This window comes from Electrophorus electricus, chromosome 1 (genome assembly GCF_013358815.1).
Source record: "Electrophorus electricus isolate fEleEle1 chromosome 1, fEleEle1.pri, whole genome shotgun sequence".
In the NCBI taxonomy this organism is placed as follows: domain Eukaryota; kingdom Metazoa; phylum Chordata; class Actinopteri; order Gymnotiformes; family Gymnotidae; genus Electrophorus; species Electrophorus electricus.
Window position 1 is genome coordinate 15,661,255 of NC_049535.1, and position 20,061 is coordinate 15,681,315.

The 20,061-nt window shown below is 41.7% G+C and overlaps 2 protein-coding genes across 3 annotated transcripts; one reads left to right on the plus strand and one right to left on the minus strand.

The window, feature by feature from the left end:
- Positions 1-229: 229 nt before the first annotated feature.
- micall1a (MICAL-like 1a) lies at positions 230-16,346 on the plus strand. The gene is made up of 16 exons (XM_027020799.2): positions 230-1,201; positions 5,169-5,217; positions 6,256-6,397; positions 6,833-6,933; positions 8,382-8,506; positions 8,894-9,495; positions 9,960-10,023; positions 10,189-10,565; positions 10,774-11,171; positions 11,640-11,774; positions 12,796-12,922; positions 13,280-13,370; positions 14,115-14,188; positions 14,415-14,529; positions 14,673-14,716; positions 14,861-16,346. Exons 1-16 carry the CDS (start codon positions 1,059-1,061, stop codon positions 14,983-14,985), a joined length of 2,712 nt encoding a protein of 903 aa, XP_026876600.2. The 5' UTR covers positions 230-1,058; the 3' UTR covers positions 14,986-16,346.
- Positions 16,347-16,420: 74 nt separating this feature from the next.
- On the minus strand, positions 16,421-19,206 carry c1h22orf23 (chromosome 1 C22orf23 homolog). Of its 2 annotated transcripts, none has more exons than XM_027020800.2 (7): positions 19,168-19,206; positions 18,740-18,815; positions 18,589-18,651; positions 18,214-18,387; positions 17,776-17,907; positions 17,381-17,481; positions 16,421-17,054 (listed from the first exon to the last, which is right to left on the minus strand). In XM_027020800.2, the coding sequence occupies exons 2-7, from the start codon at positions 18,804-18,806 to the stop codon at positions 16,944-16,946; spliced, it is 648 nt and encodes a 215-aa protein (XP_026876601.2). In that variant the 5' UTR covers positions 18,807-18,815; positions 19,168-19,206; the 3' UTR covers positions 16,421-16,943. The 2 variants fall into 2 exon arrangements, with proteins under 2 accessions (XP_026876601.2, XP_026876602.2); XM_027020801.2 differs by having other exon boundaries at positions 18,740-18,809; positions 19,168-19,190.
- Positions 19,207-20,061: the final 855 nt, after the last annotated feature.

Sequence of the window (20,061 nt, forward strand, 5' to 3'; positions counted from 1 at the left end):
TTGTTCACAAGGTCGGTGTCTTCAAGTGAACACTTTAAGGAACATATGCAAAACATTGACAAAACTGTGTAAGAGGTTGGGATATTGTTTCTTATATTCTGCTTGGCCATATGGTGGCTGTTTTCCGGTTGAGATGATGACACATGGACTAAGAGCACCGTCTTCGTGTCATTTCACTACCCACCACTAGATGGCATCCAACTCTGACTCAGAACGACGACGAGTTTTGCCTGAAGTCGTAGTCGAGAAGGGCAGCTAGCGTTAGCGACGTTATACGGTACAGAGTGTGGGGTGGACTCGTGTGTTTTTAATCTATAAAACCCGAATCCAAACGGGAGGTGGCACAGCGATGTGCAGCCGTAGACAGCTGTTTCGAGTCTAAAAGACACGCCGGGATCTCGCTGACCCAAACTGCCTAAGCGTTACTGAGCCCGGGACTAACGTTACACCCCGCTGTCAGAGATCTAGAAATCGGGAGATTCGCAAATTGAACCGGAGAGGTTTTGTCTCGGTTCGCAGAATGGGCTCCGCTAACGTTGTTACCTCGGCGGATAAAAATCATGACAGCCGTGCCTCGGAGGTTTTCAACTGCATTCAGCTGCCGACCGTACCGTTTCGCACTCTTAACTTGGTTCTCGCAGGGAGATAGTTTAGTGTTAGCTCGTCGGCTAACCTAGCTTGCAGTGCTAGCCAGCTGTCTGACTTTGAGTTTGAATTGAAACTGTGAGCTGGCTAGATAGCTTTTTTTGTAAGTTCGTATTTGTAGTTCTCAGACTAAGCCAAAAAAGGTATTAAGGTAAAAAAGTAATTTACAGTTTTTACTGTTTTAAGGTTGCGGTTATATCGCTCATAACTACAGCGTAACTGTTATTACGTTTAGCTAGCTGTAAGCTTGGTGTAATATCGGGTGTTGACGGAACATTTCAGCAAAGGGCTGTTAAGATAGATGCCGATAGTCCTAACGACAGATACAAATTAAAACAAACAAACAAACAAAAAAATACTACCAGACAGACATTTGTCTCATTGCACATCTATTGCGCTGAGCAATTTTGACCATGGGTTCTTTGAAAGCACTTCAGGAGTGGTGTAGGCTCCAGTGTGAGAACTACAGCGCTGTGGACATTAATAACATGTCAGCGTCCTTCAGAGATGGCTTAGCCTTCTGTGCGATAATACACCGACACAGGCCAGACCTGATGTAAGTACTTTCTGTGCTTCCTGCGTGTGTTTGCAAGATGACTATTCTGTGTACTTTAGGTGAAAGTGTCGGGCCACTGAGCTCACATGGCTTGAACGTTTGTGCTTGGAGATTGTATGTGAACGTTTCTCTTGACCTTCGTGTAGGCTACTGTTATGTTAAAATAGGTGTTGTTCATTGGTATAGATTAGATAGCTAAATTACACCCACACATACTTGACTGGAGTTGCAGAACTGAAAGATTGGGTTGAATGATGTTAATCAGATAGTATTAGTTATATAATTTCAATTTCTTAATATAATTTATGAATGAATGAATGAATGAATAAATAAATAAATACTGTTAAATTAAGTTCCGCCAAACTCAGAAGTGTCAGCTCTCTTATGGGCTTTCCTCACAGAGCTCCAACATTGACACACAACTACTTGGTATTGGTTTTCACCTCAGCATAAGGCAGTTGTTTGCCGCTAACGTAAATAATTTCTGATAGGAAGTGTGCCTGGGTCTGTGTGCATGTATTTGTTGAAAGTCAAGCCAAAATAACATGTCTAATCCACGTTATACTCTCAGCTGTTCTGTTCTGTTATTACTATATTACCATGTATGACCCTCCCCTATATATATATATTAATATATATATATATATATATATATATATATATATATATATATATATATATATATATATATATAAAATTGTTTTTAATTATATTGAAGAATACAAAATAAAATCTATAAAAGAAGTCACAATATAAATATATTTGTAACTTTAAATTTGACCTAAAACTAAAAATTGAAAATTCTATTAAGAAAAACAAATGAAAGACAAGTTTTTATTCTTTAGTTTTATTTTTGCTTTCCTTTTTTTTTTTTTTTGTTTGCTTGTGACTTACTCTTTCAGCGCAGTATGCAGGTATTGTGTTGTGGGACGAAGCGGACATTGCTGTGTCAAGAGTACTGTTGCTTTTTTTACCATTCAGGAAGTTTAGCTAGGTTTTCACACTTATCATGTGGGTTTTAGCTGTAATAGTAATGCTGTCTTAAGACAGGCTGTCTCCTCTTAAGTCATAAAGCAGAGCATGGATTAATGCGTGGTGTTTGTAATAAGATCATTGTGTTGAGCAAGTATCGCTGTAGGTTTTTCTCAGTCAGGCTGACTCATTTCTTTTATTGGTTTTGATGGTACACTCTGAGCTCAGCTTGCAGGGATGGTTGTGGTTGCCATGCATCTGTAGTGCACCACACCTGTAAATAATGTGTGTGTTTGTGTGTGAGGGTCTGTTTGTGGCTGGGATAGGCATGTTGGGCCTAGTAGCTCTAGTACAATGTGTTGCAGTGTGTTAGAGCCAAAAGGTGTGTGCGCGTGTGTGCATGTGACTCATATTTGAGTCAGCAAACTATGGTATAGTACAGTCTTCAAATCTGCGAGTAGGGTTGGGCCATGTCTACCTAACCAATCTTGTCTACACTAAAACAATGCAATAGATGATAGGTAGGTGGGGTTTGTCTTAGAAAGGTCCCATAAATTTTGGTATACTTTTTAAACACTTTTTCAAAGACTATTCAATTCATTACATTAATACATTAATTACTATTAACTGAACCCTAAATCATGACATTGTATGATGTCCTTTATTTTAAAATAGGTCAGTCACTAAAATGTTTTATCTGTTGATTAGACAATATTTTTTATTTAATTGTATGCTTGTGGAAACTGCCAAGAATTTATTTCGGTACTTCAAATATACATTCTACAGAATAAACTATAATATAAAGCATTTTTGTAAGTAATGGTTTTAAATGCTTTTCATCAAAATAACGCAACACTTCTTAAACTACGCATTCATCAGTTCTATAGCTTAGGTTCATCTCCAGGGGAGTAATAAATGCAGTTTTTCTATGTTATTGCAGAGACACTGGAATTAAAGTAGGAAGGGTGTTCCCTGCTGTTGACGTGATGTCACTGAAGATGGCATGGTCTATCGGCCCAACCCTAACTTCAAGCTTTTAACTTTGCCACAGTCGCTAAATATGTTGTGCCAAACTCGACCGTAGGCTCCAGATTAACCTGACGATCTGTCAGTCTCAGTCAAGCACAGAGAAGCGCTGACTGTGTGTGCACCCATGAGTACACACTTAACGTAATGAGCATTTTAATTAACACACCCTCTAATTGAACCACTTTCACACTGTCACCAAGGCAGTGATTTGCTGGACTAGTTTGTGCTTCAGCCTGGAATGTTATAAAGGCAGGTGATCTGAAAGCTGTAGTAGCTGTTTTACAGGACAGTTGCAGGTGGTATCAGATCCTCTTTCCTCTGCAGGTCCCTCACAACTGCGATCTCCACTTGCAGCAGCCATATCTACTTTAAACTGAGGGCATATCATTACATGCTAAATATTTTGTTTACATCAGCAGTGCAGACTCAGACTTGCCCCAAGTCTCTTCTCAGATTTAGCTCATTTGGATTTGGTTAGTTTACTTAATCTTCATATTTTGAATTCCTCTTTCTTATTGTTTTCTCCCTTCTTTCCTATCCAGCATTGCCCTGTTATTAATGAAGGTCCCTTTCTCTTTGCTGGCTGCCTCACTCCTTCTTCATTTTTCTCTTTCTCTTATTTAGAGCCAAGTTATCTGTCAGTATAGCTTGATCCTTTGTCTCTAATGGAAATTGTATTTCCAGAGACAGTCACCGTTCGTCTACCCAAACTGAGGGCAACGTCTCGCGAGTTTGCATGAATCATATCTGAACAGTTTCACGTGCCGTTTTTCTCTCGGCTGAAACTCTCCACAGTTACATCCAGCAGCTGTGGAACTGCACATGTTTAACAGGACCTCTGCAGTCCTTAGTCAGTATCAAAAAATCTGGAATCATCATGTCCGAAATTCTCAGCCACCTGGGAGAGCCTTCTAGAGCTTGACAGAGTAAACTAGAGCTCCATTTGTCGTCCGGTGCTTGAGAGCTCAACCCCTACAGCTTTAGCCAGCGTCGCTCCAGATGATGGCAGCTGCCGCTCCTTTTTATGACCGAGGAGATGGGAGCCTGACGTGACGTCCTGGCAGCAGCGGGTGGCTTCGGGGCTGGTGCCGTGGGAGACGTTACTGCGTTCTGCATCGCTTAGCACGCCTGCAGCTTCGCTCCTTCCTCCAGCCCCACAGAGGGGCCATTGTTTAGCTTGGCTCACAGTGGCACCAGACAGGGCCGCCGATCTTTCAGTGGGAGACCTTATGAAATGACCTTTATGAAAATGTGATTAATTTTTCTTTGTTTATGTTTTGCAACACTTTGTAAAAATGGGTTTGCATGTGGCAAGTTTATATTATGTGTTCAAATATATATATATAATTTTATTTTATTTTATTTTATTTTATTTTTGTCATTAGAGGTTGGCAAACAAAAGACAAGCACAGCAACAAAACCCATCGAAACAGACACAGGGTTAGACTGAAGAGTTTCAGACAGGATCAAATGGGCTTTGTAAGTGTCAGGAGCTACCGCAGCTAAATGGTGGTTTCATATTTTACATCTTATGTGAAATGAACAAATGTGTTTTTGCTGCTGGATGTGTAGGTGTGAGATGGATGAATGTAAACAAATTAGAGATTCTTTCAGACAAATCAGGTCAGACAAATTAGACAAAATGTCTTTATTTTTGTAGTGGTGGTGAATGTCCTTAGGGAAAAAAAAATCTAAATTCCATAAACTTGAACTATGAAGCGAAATGTTCCTGTTTGTGCTGAACAGTTTGCCAGTATTAACCATGCTATTATATATTCCAACCACATGCAGCCTACTGATGTATCCTCTTACCCAAGTGTTTTATTCTTTTGAAGTCTTTAGCTAATAACAGCTGTGACAAAAAGCAGGTAAAATCTCTTGTGTGCGGTGTGCTTGGGTAAAGAATTCCACTGTTCATGTATCTCAAAGTGATCTCCTTTGCCTTCTCTCTTTTGATGCGCTGCAGAGACTTTGACTCCCTCTCTAAAGAGAATGTGTATGAGAACAACCGCCTGGTGAGTATTTGCCAAGGCTACTCATTTTGCTGCATTGACCAGAAATGATATGAAAATGAGGGGTTTCTCTATGGTGACATCACTGTTAAACCCTAGGGTTGTTGTTGATGCCTCTGCTCCAAGCTTGGCTGTAGCTCCTCAGTGTTCAGCAGTTTTTAAAAACTGAAATGTCTGTAAGTCTGGATCTTAAATTCTAGGGGGAAACTCCGGTTGGGATCTAGCCTTACCGTAGTGGTAGGGGAGGGTGACCTTCCCAAAAAACATATCCCGATCTTTTTAGCAACCCAATCACAATCCACAATCTGATCAATGTGATCTTTCTTCCCAATTTTGAAATGTAGTGTTTAGAATATCCAGATTCAAAACAGTCTATGGTCTTATCTGTGTGCACCATTTAAAACACACTACTGTATAAAAGACACGGCCTCTGTTGCCTCTTTTTGTCATTTGCTGCTTTTATCATATTCGTTTAATGCATGAATTCGTACATCAATGATAATTGTTTATTTTTGGACTTCGTGAGACACAAAAGACTAGGGTTGTACGACACCTTGGCATGTTATTTCAGATAAGGTGGATGAATAGATTTGTTGTATTTCCTCTGAAGTGCTCATCGGTGCCCAACAAAGTTTACAGATAACTTTGATTTGAGAAATATTTGACTGTACATAGCCATCGGTTTCACACTACACCGACTGAATCCCTTTTCGGCACCAGCTCTTTAGCTATTGTGCTGCTAGGTCACTTTGAATTGTTTTTAAAATGCGCCAGAAACGAAAGAGACCCTGTGGTATAGTCACGTGGTATAATATGCCATTCAGCACAGCCATTTTGTAACCAATCATTCTGTTGGCTTGTGAACATAGCATGGATCCACTTTATTACTGGCCATCTAAGTTTTTTGTGAAGGTTCAAAACAATAGTAGGACGCTTTCTCCCCTCTTCTCAATTCCTTCTCTCACTCTCTCTCACTCTCTCTCACTCTCTCTCACTCTCTCTCTATCTTTATCTTTCTCTCACTATGTCTCCCATTTCAAGGCTTTTGAGTTGGCGGAGAGGGAACTGGGTATTCCGGCCCTGTTGGATGCAGAGGACATGGTGTCTATGAAAGTGCCTGACCGCCTCAGCATCATCACCTATGTGTCACAGTACTACAACTACTTCACCAACAAATCCCATGGTGAGTGAATCCCACCAGTGCAGGGCCTCTAGTAGACATTGCTGAGGTGGTAGCCTGGGCTATCTTAGGATCAAATTTGTATCTGTAAAGGTTTATACTGACCGATTTAGGCTGTGCATGCCTGATTTATGCCATTATCAAATCCAGTATTAGTTCAGGTGCCTCTGTTGTAGCCTGACTCGGATGTAAATATTAAATTAGGTTTCAGAGGGTGCCATTGTCTGCAGAGTTGTTCGCTGTGAATAGTCAAATGGACTGCCTATGTTGAAGTGTGTTAAACTTATCATACAAATAGCTTTAAGAGGAAAAGCTAATTGTTCTGTGGACTAATACCTTATCTAGCAGTGGAAAAAGGTAAAAGCATAATGTCAAAATCATATGTAAATTTTACACACACCACTCATAATTAACTGTGTCACAACTGTTCTTCTTCAGCTAATCCTCCTTGTATGAAGAGACCAGGTGGTACAGGCCAGACTGAACCAGCAGTAAAGAGGCCACCCACTCCTTTAGAGGACAGACCGAACAGTGCCGAGGTAGTTTTTTTCAATGCAGTCTACATGTAATATTGAATTTTCAGAGTTTGAGAGCTCTCTGTATTACTGTAGCCTTAACAGTCCTTTGTGTGCTTGTTTCAATTAAACACCATCAATTTCAGTTGATGGTGTGTCAGATATTGGATGGTATTATGCTGTATGAGGACCTTACTGGAGCACGTCCCAGGAAAGTTGGAGAGGGAACAGGCAGTCCAAATCTGGCCCAAATCCATGTATCGTGAATGAGGACTAATGTGTCCTGAAAGCCTGTTCAGAAGCCTCATGCTCTAATGAAATATTGAGCCCCTCAGGGCTCAGGAGGGAGCTGAAGGAGATTCCAAAAGAGTTTTTTTGTTCCCCCCCCCCCCCTTCAGCATTACAACACCCTCGGGGTGAAGATTAATGATATGCCTCTGTCATGATGCACAGATTACATGAGAGTATTTACAATGTCAATTATATGGGAAAACACTTTCACAAGTATAGATATAGATTTCATCTATATAAATATAGTCTTGTGCAACTAATAAATGTTTTGTAAGTGTTTACTTACAGGAGTGTTTTGTGAAAATGTAAGCCAGGTCAACCACTTCTCATACTCATAGAAGTATGTGAAGGTGCTTATTTCAATTTCTCAGTACTTATCTGAGGGACAACAGAAGACCTGAAGATGAGTTGTAAATATTTGAGTTAACCTTCCTTGGGTCTGTGAGCACATGTGCTCATCTGTTTGCAGTGTTCTACTAAGGAAATATTTGAGACTCATTAGTTTTTCAAAGGTTGTTTTTTTCCAAGCATATAAACCCTGGTCATTAATTAAACTGGTCCTTCTGTGCAGACGGTTTTTAAAGTGGTTTTGCACTCTAGTCTGTTTTGCTTCATTCCATCTCCTAGCACACATAACCTGTTTAATTTGGACTGGAACAGCCTATAATTATTTACTGGCTTAGAGTCCTGGAAGACCGGCTTGGGAGCCACTACCCAAACACCTGACTTTGAACTTCTATGTGATTTGGCAACTGTATAGCCCATATCCTCTCTCAGAATTTCCGCATCCTTCCCTTCCCCTTGCAAATTCTCCCCTTCCTCTTCCTGTTTGTTTTTGAGCTAATTGCCTCCATCCTACCCACTTCCCAAGCAAGATGAGTGTGACTGTTGAAGACGTTGGTTTACCTCCTCATCTTTCATGTTAGCTTTGTGTTAGCTCAAGAGTTGCACTAAGCACTAACTGTTTTTCGTAGTGACTACAGTGGTGGCAATTATTTATTTATTTATTTAGCTTTTATCAACTAATATCCAGACTTTTCTGTTGCTGTGGTAAATAAAGGATAAGTCAGACAGTCCATTCTTGATCCTGACAACCTATATATGGTCTTCATACCCTTTGGCACTCTCTACTCCACCTCCTTGCTTGTGCCCTGTCCTGATTTCTGACTCCATCCACACAGTCACGTGAAGACAGCCAATCGAAACGCAGCACTTTAAGCAGTATCTGTGCAGCCTGTGGGAAGCATGTTCACTTGGTGCAGCGCTTCCTCGTCGACGGCAAGCTCTACCACCGCAACTGCTTCAGGTATGGCCACCAGGCGCTCAGCACAGGCAGTCCAGCACGGGACATGTGCAGAGTTGTAGACCTAAAACTTTGGCTTTAGGTTGCAAAATTAAAAAATAAATAAATAAAAAAATTGACATGTGAAATGTGTTACATTAGATACCACAACATTTGTGCTGCTTTTTTTCCCTTTTACCCTTTAGCACCACACATATCGAGCTATGGCAAGTCGGTGGAAAAAAAGTACCTTGTTGTGCATTTCCTGTGTTTTTACAATTGGCAGTGATAGTTCTTTATGTGGGTAGCACTGTTTGTTGTAATGAGTCAGAGCACATGACTTCCTTAATCACAAATCATGCCATTCTATTGTTTGCTAAGCTGTAATGCTATCCTTGCATTTAATTACAGGTGCAAAGAATGTAGCAGCACTTTATTGCCTGGCTCTTACAAACTTGTGGGAGATGCTGGATCTTTGGTCTGCACACACCACTTTGCAAGGACTTCTTCAAGCAGTCAGAATGGTCGTCCAGATTCGAGCAAGCAGCTTAGCCCAGTGGCGTCGCACTCTGTACCCAAAACTCCTCCCAGTGGGGGGAGATTGGAAAATGCACTGCCAGGTTATTCTGACACTAACAAACTCAACATCCCATCAGGGAACAAAACGAAGCCTCTGGAGGATGAGAGAGAACAGGATGAAAAAGGAGGGGTGGGAAAAGCCGAGCGAGTCGAGGATGCCTTGAAAGGAGAGACGAGATTCCGGCCTTCCAGTCCTCCGAATCCTTTCGACGAGTCCGACGAAGAGGAAGAGGCCGAGCCAGAACTAAAGGAGGAGCAGCCAAAGCCAGCCCCAGTCGTAGCCAATAATGCTCTTCCTCTAGACCCGGAGGCGAGCATAAGAGTAGAGAATCGACCAGTGCCCGCCCCTCGAAGGGTGTATGACCCCTCGCCTCCGGTTCGTCCAGTACCCAGGACACGCCCACCCAGACCCACACAGAGTCCAGCAGTCAATGGTGAGTTTTATATATGGTAGGTCACTGTAATGTTATTATGATGCTGGCCCATACTTTACTGGATTGGCATGATTGCAGTTATTTTTGCATTACCGTGTCAATTCTGCACATGGCAGTAAACAGAATTCTTGAAACTTTGTAGGTATCACTTCTCTAAACGTAACCCTAGCATTTTAATAAATCTTCTCATTCCATTAAATCCTAAGAAATTGCCCAGAGATCCCAAGATTTCTAAGAAAAATCCCCATTTCACTGTTGATAAATTTTCCATTTTGAATTGAGTTGTTAAAAGTAGACTCATATGGTTCAACGGGCAAGATATTGTAAAATAAATTCCTACACTGTCTCTAAAAACATTGGCTGTCTCTTAGTACTTTTGACAACCTCAAGATTCCTTTTTTAAATGTTGCTTTTGTAGCAACGATCTGCTGATCTAGACCCCTTCCCTCTTTCTGTTTAACTAGGAGACGGTGATCGCAGACGTTCTGCCCCAGTACCACGTAATAGATCACACTCCCCTGCACCTGGGTGAGAGCACAAGTCTTGATTGACCTTTTCCTTCGATTTGCTCACCTTTCCAGATGTGCATTCTGTGTGTGTGTGTGTGTGTGTGTTATGGTCTTTTCATGTGTCGTTGTGTTCTCCCCTCTGTCTTTGCCATCTCGCCCGCCTACTCGGCACCAACCAACCCAGTGACTCTCCCAAACCCAAAGACCCGCCCTGGCTGGCTCTTGTCAAACAGGAGCCCAAGAAAAAGGTTGCTCCTCCTCCTCCTCCAGTGGCTATAGCCACACCTCCACACGCTGCCCCCTCCTCCTTGGTGAAGGAGGAGGAGTCCCGCCCAGCCTCACCTCCTAATCCCTTCGATGATGACGACGAGTCTGTGGCAGAGGTTTTGGCTCTGCCTTCTGTAGTTGCTGTCCACCCGTGGTATGGGATTACACAGGCTGCTGATATGACTGGAGCAGACACCCCTCCCAGAAAAGGGAGCCCCGCCCCCTCTGGAAGTCCGGGAAGTGCCAAGAGTAAAAAACGGCTAGCACCCAAAGCCCCTAAATCTGCTCATACAGGTTAGTCAGTGTTAGTGTCCACAAAGGCAAGTTATGAGAACAGGGCATCCATCAGTCACAAAGTACAGAATTTCAGTTTTTATGCATTTTCTTGAGTTCAGTGATGTTCTCCATGTCCCTCGTTCACTCCATTTTTACTGTCTGTGTTCCCTTCATCTGTCATCTTCCAACCTGTTTTTTTTTTTTTTTTTGTCTACTGTACCTTCAGCTCTTCCTCCTTCTCAGTCTTCCTCGGCCTGTCCATCTCCAGCTCTGAGCACGGAGAGCCTCTCCTCCTCTTCATCAGACCATGCCCCCAGCCGGCCTGCCGCAGTCCTCCCCCGACAGCCTTCCACTAACGAACAGGGACATACAGTCACCAAGAGTGTGTCTGAACCATCAATCAGCAGCCCTGGCTCCTCACCTTCACTGCCTTCAGCTGAGCTTCAGTCTCACCTCTCGCCTAATTCCACCCCCCAGCCGCCACACACCAATACCTGTTCAGCCCCTGCCACTCCAGAGACCAATAGGAGTGCAGGGCATAGGGCTATGAGACCACCTCCTCCCCGGCCCCCAGCTGGTCCTAGTCCACTCATTGGGTCTACCTCCTCAAATACACCCAATAAGGTGATCAAAACTTTTCAAATATAAGAAAATGTATAGTAGCATTGTTTGTTGTTGTTTTTGGCCAAAATGTTTGAGTATGTCCTTGGTGGTTTGTCATAAAATCCATATAATGATTAAACAGCTAAAACAGTAGCTGAGAACTGGCAGAAAATGAAATTAGTTATGGATATTACCACAGTGATGTCATTCTAGTGAACAGTTTCAAGGTGACCTTGATTAATATGGGAAGAGTGAGTAGTAAGTATAAGGTTTTCTGAAGTATGCTATTACTGACCACAAAGATCTCTCTCTCTCTCTCTCTCTCTCTCTCTCTCTCTCTCTCTCTCTCTTTATCCTCTCCAAAACCACCCCCACTCACTCACTCTTCTATTCTCTTCCTCCTGCTTCTGCACCCCATATTTTACCCATCCCTTCCTCATTCTGCTTTTCTTTGCTTTCTTTCTGTTTCTTGACTTCCCTTCTCTTCAGCGCATCTGTAAAGAGAATCCATTCAATCGGAAGGCCTCCCCGACAGTCACCTCCCCCCAGACCAGAAACTCTAAAGGCCCTCGACCTGCTCGCCCCCCTGCTCCCGGACATGGCTTCCCCCTCATTAAACGCAAGGTTAAACAAGATTAAACATCTCTTCCTTTTCTGTGGTTGAAATCAAAAATCAACTTGAAATGAAAATGCTGAATTCTAGTAGGCATAGGAGCAAGAGTGTATGAATGGAAGAAAGAAGATATATATTGCCTTTCATGGAACACAATTAACAATTAACACACACAGCTTTTGCATCCAGTCAAAACACCGTCGAGAAGCAGTAGCCAGTCATGTTCAGTATACTCTCAATCAGAAACCTCAGCCCCCCTGGGACGGACACGCACGCAACCCCCCTTCCCCTTTATTATGGGCATTCATATACACTCACCCACCAGGACAATTTATTAGGATAGCCAAATGACTTATCCTCCATGTGTTTGGACTGTGGGAGGAAACTGGAGACCCTGGAGGAAACCCACGCGGACACTGGAAGAACATGGAAACTCCACCTAGCCAGGGACTCGAACCGGAGACCTTAGTGCCAAGAATAGCTTTGAAGCTGACATTAGAAGTGATTACAAGTAGAGTTTGTCATGCTGGTAGCTCTGGTGGCAGTAGTAGAATGCTGTCTTTATATATTGACAAAGTTGTGGTTTGATTCTTGTTTAGTGGCAATTACAAAATAATAGAACTGTTAAACAAATGAAATTAACGCCGTTGCTCATAGCTCCCAAAATTGGAGCAATGTTCGCCAATAGTCTGGCAGAACACAAGTTCGTGGGTGTTCTACAACATCGTTGCAAGTCATATAGTGGGATAGTTGCCCAAGGAAGAGCAGTGCACAATCCCATTTATGGCACACCCTCACAATCCCATTTATGACACACCCCCGCAATTCCATTTATGCCACACCCCCGCAATCCCATTCTGCACCACACCCCTGCAATCCCACCTATGCCACACCCTTGCAATCCCATCTATGCCACACCCCCACAATCCCATTTATGACACATCCCTGCAATCCCATTCTGCACCACACCCTCAAAGGTACATCAGTAACATCGTTACTGATGCCCGCAGTCTCCTCCTGTCTGCTGCACAGGTGCACACGGATCAGTACATCCCCATCGAGGACATCCACATAGAGATGGGGGTGCTAGAGAAGCAGTTGGATGAACTGGAACACACAGGAGTGGATCTGGAGCACAGGCTCAGGGAGTGCTCTAATGGTGAGGAACGTTCTACTGATCTGGGGTCAGGGCTGAATGAATGAAATGCAAGTGTAGAGTGACGCATTATTCAGTCACAAAGAAAGATGGCTGGAAGATTCAGAACTGGGCCGGAATTCTTAAGAAATGAAACACTAAGTTTTTATACTTGTATTGCAATGGTCTAAGTTCTGCTTTCACAAGAGTCAACCTGGCTGACACAAAGAAACTGCAAAACCCCATTTGTTTGGGAGTGAACTTTGTAGTGCCCCTTGCTGTTCCTGTTTTGTACAACAGCAAGCTCATTAACGGGCCGGCTGAACTGTTGCCTTATCAAAGAGGTTGCATTTTAAATGTTCAGACCTCTGTGTATTGTAGAGGAAGAGGAGGAGAGGCTGCTGGTGGACTGGTTCACACTGATTCACGAGAAACACCTACTGGTGCGCCGAGAAGCTGAGCTAGTCTACACGTAAGTCATCCAAGACATACACGGACAAGAGGCTCATGAGACAGTGTGATAGGATATGTTAATGGTCCTACAACAGATTTTTATGCACAAACGATTCTTAACAAGGGCTGATTTTACAAACATCTACAACAGAGGGCTACAAATATTTGATACATGTCATAGACTTCTCCACATATTTGTTATAATAGGCTATATTATTACATAACAGGAAGTCCTTAAAAAATCTCTTCTATGTCGAAATGTTTGGATGTCCGTTCTAGGTTAATTTACCTTTGTTCAAGATAAACTTTTCTTTTTTTATACATGGTTGTATAAAAGGCATGCTACCTCTGAAATAATGTGGATGAACCTGTTTATAGTGGTTGTCTTTTGGTTTTATGTTGCCGCAGTTTTTGGCGACAGGCAGCCAGGAGAAAACAGTAGGCGGGAGAACGTCTCATATGTTTGAAAGTAACCACTGTGTGGCTCAGTTTTGCAATTTCATTAAAATGACCCATTGAGTTTGTGGTGGTCAGTATTTTTTTTTTTAAAGAATACATCTGTGTGAGTCTTTGGCAGGACAGATTGAGTGTTGCTGTGCCCCTGCCTTACTATGTACATTTTATATTTAATTTCACTGATTGTGTGATTAAAAACAATAGGAAAATCTATTGTGTTGTATAGCCTGGGAACATCCTAAGGATTATTTGGATTATTTAGAGTAGGGAAATTCTCACTGACCATTGGCTGTTGATGGCATGTCAGGGTGAAGCAGCAGGATCTGGAAGAGAGGCAAGCAGATGTGGAGTATGAGCTCAGGTGTCTCCTGAACAAGCCAGGTGGGTGTTGGTGGACACCTGCCAAAAATGTCACATTCACAAGCATACACATGGACCCCAGTGTCTGACTCACACAGTCATGCCAGTAAAAGGTCAATACATGTGTATTAATGAGATACTATGGGTTCTTTGCTTATGAAAATGTCCTTTATTCCTTTATTCATGTCCTCCCCTCATCTATTATTATTACTTATTAGCTGTGTTTATCTCTCAATCTCTTTGGCAGAGAGGGAGTGGAATGATGAGGATCGAGACAGGGAAAAGCAGCTGATGGCCGAGCTGGTCACCACCATCGAGCAGAGGAACCAGATCATCAACAGCATGGATCAAGACAGGCAGAGGTAATCTACTGCCTCACACTTGCACAATTCCACACTTGCTGTCCAGTACGTCTTGCTATCTACCCGACACTGAGGTGAAACTAAATATGAAAGCCCCACCATTCATCCTGCAGGACAACTCAGGTTCTGTGTTGTTTCTTTAGGGAAGAGGAAGAGGACAAACTAGTGGCTGCTATGCTGAAAAAAGGTAGGCCCTGTCTGTTTGTTTCTTTTTTGTTCCCACTCCTTTATTTACATTGATGGCATTTAGATGATGCCTTAACCACTGAGCTACCACTGCCTCTTAGGTGCTCCTGCTTCCTTTTCAGTCGACCCCTTTCTCCTCTTCCAGAGTTCCATGGTGAGGGGGAGCAGAAGAAGAAGGCTGCCAAGTTTAAACCCATCAAGGTGCTGAAGAGGCTGAGCACGAAAGGGGAGGTGCCAAAGGGTGGGAGTCCACAGAAGGAGAAGAGCTGAGGTTGCAGAGAGGTGGAGCAGATGGGAGCAGACGGAGGAGAAAAATAAATAAATGAAAAAGCACAGGAGCGATTTTCTTTATCCCTCTTCATGTTTCAGTGAATGACAATAATGTAATGAAATGGTTGTGAGAACATTTAACAACTGTGGGCTTTTTGCCACCCTCATCTGCCCTTCCCGGTATTTATTAAAACACACTTATCATTTTTCTTTTATCCTTACCATTATGTGCAGATGTAGTATGAAATTGGTTAATGAAACAGGTGGCTGTAGTGATTGACTAGTAAATAAAATGGGTCATAACTTTTTCTTCTTTTGTTTAAGAAGCAAGACCAGTCTAAACAGAATGACATTTACCATTAAATGAGTGTGTCAAGTTCCAAAGACGTAATAATTTTCACTTGGTCATTCATGCAAGGTTTTAGGTTCTACTTAAACTGTAAACTGGGTTCTTTGGTTTTCACGGTGTCTGTATAACAATGTGTGATTGTGCTTTGAAGCATCTCCCTAGCGCAAAACCTTGACATTGGAGATTTGCTTTATGTGCTTGTTGGTATGGTTGTATTCCTGTGCAGTCTGGTGCTTGTCGGAGAATAGGCTTCCAATGGTGCTGATGAAAGCACTTTCGCAGCACTGTAACTCTCCCATGCCTGCTCTGTCGTTCCTGACTGCAATTTTCCCAATAACAGGCCATTCATAGAAACTGTATTGTTGGAGTGGTGCAACTAAACTAGCTTATTCTAGTGGCTGAAAACTGGGTATTTTGAGTTGTATTTTTGGCCAAATATCTGTGAAAGATGTCATCAGACTCATGCAATAATTTTCCTGTAATATTGGGTCACGTTAGTAATGCAAATAATTGGTTAAGAAACTGGATTACCCATTAGCTTAGCTAGTAGTTATATAAATGTAGTTATCCTGATTATTACTGTTTGTGTAAAGCATTTCCAGTGAAACGTATTTGGTTCTGCAAAACCAGGTCCTAGAATGTGGGTCTCATTCAGAGGTGGAAAGCTGAAGTTAGCAAAGTAAAAGTCCTCTTCAGGTCATCGTCCAAGCCACTTGGAATTATTACTTGGCTAAAGCCAACAGGTAGAAATATGTTGAACTTCAACTTGCACTGTTCTGGACTTGAGACCCACATATATGTTTAATTCATCTGATGTTTTTAGGACTAAGCTCTCTAAATGAACAAAACCTTTTTAAAGTAACAAACCACGGTTTCAAGATATTTCTAGCAACAAAAAGCTTTTTAAATAGTATTTTAACATGAAGTAATAACAGAAGTTGCTTACCAATTGGGGGAAGCCCTGTAGGAAACTAATTTGCAATACTTTGTGTAATTAAAATTTTTAAAATTCGTTGCCTTGTTATTCTTGGGATGTCAGTTTGATGTTATCTTCTGAGCCTTCATCTCAAGCAAGACAAAAGATGATTGTGCTGAAGAGTGCCATTGTTTAATTGTATTTATGGAAGAAAGCTGAACATTATGATGTATGTATATCTTTGTCTTTAGATAACTTGACATTTTTGTTTGTATCTCATCAGCAAACAGGGTTTTGTCTTTGTTTTAATATAATATCCATATTTTGCCACGGTCTGGCTCTTTTTTGCCACTAAAATCTCAAACTGAGGTCTTTTGTTGCATAAAAACATCCAGATGCAGATTGGTTTAAATGATGAATAAAACATGTAGTGAAACTAATTCACAGGTGGCCGTGTGGGTTTTAAGTACCGAAGTTGGCTCAAAAATAGTTTGCTCTTCTGGTCTAGTGCCTGGTACTGCTAATACTAAGGTGCTGTTAAGCTTTGTGTCAGGCACTTCCTGATGAAATAAAGAATAAACACCACCTGAAATAAGTGTTCACTTAAAGTCCCAACCCACTGCCAAACTGCATGCAATGATGTGCTTTTGGTGTGTGAGATGTAGTCAGGTCTGTAGACAGTGGACTCTTCCTTCACTGCTGTCCTTCATCTGTGGTCTCTTTCTCCTTGTCTTTCTCTTTCATCATGAGAGTCCTCAGCTCCTTGCTGTGTGCTCTGTCGATCAGCTCAAGCTCACGGATTTTCTGTGGAAGACACACTAGCAGAGCTTAGGCAGTGTATGAATCCCGATGCTTTAAAAGCTCCCCGTCGAAAACACAGCAATGTTTGTTATTAACAACATTAATGCATATTGATGTATTCAGCTGAAAGTTGCAGTCATATGCGTAAACAGTAATATTTATTGTATGTTTATCTAGAATTATGTTCTACAAGTGTTGAGGACAAAAGTCTGCAAAAAAAAAAAATCCCAACAACAGAAAAACACTTTCAAGTGTTGTTTGTGTGGCATCTGTGTTCAGTCTGAATATTTCAGAATGAAAGTAGCCAACTTAAGGCTCCGTCTCTCTACCTGAGATATCTCGGTGTTAATGATGTGATGATAGTGGTTTCTCCTTCCAAGAGCACTCATCTCCTCCAAAAACTGCCTCCTCTCCTCAATCTCATCCAGAACTGTGAGGGCCAGGCAGTAGTGTGGTCATAAACATCATGCACATAAAGTACAATTCCTCACAAACTGGCAACAACAAAATAATATTGCATATTTTCTCCTTGGTGTTTGAATCCAGTAAGGCAACTGCATACTCAGCTTGCACACTTAAACACTTAACCCCTGATTATGTCAGACACTAATTATAAACCACCCTGGCTTTGATTCTTTTCTTTTCTTTCTTGTTTTTTTTTTTTTTTTTTTTTACAAAGTAAAGACTGCATGTGTTCATTGCTGGGAACATGAACTGGCCTCACCCTCTTGGAACCTGTCTCTCTCACTCTCCTCTCCTCCCTTAATGGGCGGTGCCTGTGAGCGGGATGGTGGGGCTTCATCCTGCCCTGTGGCGAGGATGTTCTGAAGCCTGCGTTTCTCTTTCTCCAAGTCTCCTTTGGCCAGAAGGGAGGAAAAATGTATTACATGTCAGATACTAACACATGCCACATTTTCTTCTAAAACAATAGCCTGGCAAAATGACTGTATGGTTAGTCTAAATGGTGGAGTGCATCAAACTAGTTAGGATTGCCAGGACATCAGTAAAGGACAAAAATGTTCTTTGCATGCCTGAAGAAGCACTATAGAATTTGTTATGTGCTAAGAAAGGAAATTTGAAAAGTTTTTTTTTCCTAGAGACCTCATTTAAATAAATGAAGTAGCTTTGAACGGAACAATTGTAAGAAAAGACAAATGCCCACGTGTTGCGCTGGGCCGAAATTTCTCCCGGGTGTAGCTGTTGTCGGCGGAGCACTGCTCGGCGCTGCGTTTGTGCGGTCTGGTTGAGTAAGTGCCATTTTCGCTTATCCTTGGCCGGGGTTGTACAGGCGGGGCAGACGAAGTCGGGTTACACAGCAGTGGTAGGGCGCCACCTTCTGGTATATAAGTAAATTGGCGGCTAAGCGAACAATCTCGTTTCTAGACATAATAGGATATGGGCATGGCCCAGTGGTTTTATAAACCAAAACACTACAGATTTGGCAGCTATACATATCTGTTTTATCACCAGAATAAGGTGAAACACTCGTGCATTTCTTTGTTAAACCGTTTGTAAGACAACGGACATGCACTCTTACTGTTCAGCTGATGGTTAATCTGCCGCTGCTGAAAATTGGTGAGCCGCGATTCTCGCATCATCGCTGTGGATAAGCGAACAGATTAGAACCTTTGTGGCACCTTTGCCATGTATGGAATCTTTGGAATGTTCTAGCGCACGCGCGCGCGCACTTTGAAGTAATTTCTGGGTCTCGCTACTGTACTTCGCTACCGTTGCACGCGCTGACCCGCACTCCATATTCTGTATCTGAGACCAAGCAAAGCAAAACAACAAACACACAAACAAACAACATCAACAACAAAAATCAAAACCGTTGAGTTCTTTGCAGACTGCGGTCGTACTTTTCTTCTAAAAATACTGCCATTGTAAAAACATTGTTTAGGTCCCCTACTGCTGCTGATCAAATATACACGGCAAGCTATGTACTTGTGTGGACTTATTTGCAGCACATTATTTAAATGACGATAAATAGGCGTAAATATTGCGGTAACGAGCTGAACACGACAAAAACGTAGTTACACAGCGGTAACCTATTAAAGGAAAATCTATTAAAGTCAAATTAACTTATTTAAGGCAAACTGGTGAGTTAAATTCATACCCGTTTTCTCCAGTTGGTGATAAAAGTACAGTGGCTCCTCCGGAAAAGGAAGGGGTTGCCATGGTTACATGAATACAATAGGGAGGGACTTCTTTTCATATGGTAAATTTTCTTCTGACGGTCAGCTAAATAGACTGGAAATTGATTATGAAAGCTTTCTTAGATGAATAAACTATTCATCGAATCACTTAAATGTAAGCCTATCAATAGATTCCAAACACAGTTTCTTCTATTACATATAGGAATACCATTTCACTGCGTGTTATACTGTGTATGACTATGTATGTGACGAATAAACCGAACTTGAGGAAGACCTCAAACTGACGTAGGATGAATTTTCCTTCTTATGGCTCAGGTTAATGTTATCTCTTTCAAGCCACTCAGAATAATAAAATATCTTAAAATAATATTGACTTGATATCTCAAAAATAATGACTTAGTATCTCAACATAATGAGATAGCATCTCAAAATAATTATTTAGGATTTCGAAATAATCAGATTGAATCTCAAAATAAAGACACAGCAAATCACTTAATAATGATTAAAAAATAATAATTAGCTGCTGGATTTGTTTTTATTTTAAGTAGTGAAAATGGGCTTCCATAAGGTGCCTTCAGTATTGGCTCCAATTGCAGTGCATCTGTGTAGGTTTCAATACTCAAAAGTCCATAACCAAGATATTACCATGATCTTACTGTAGTGTGTTCCAGTATGTCCATCATAAAGCCTCTTTGCATGGTCAGCTGGGATTCATGAATGAATGTAAACATGTATACAGTATATTATACATGGATACAATATATTATTTTAATTGGAATGAACATGGTTATTACTCAAGGATGTAAGGATGTAAGGAGCTAGATGATGTAATACAACTATCAGGCAAAGGGAAT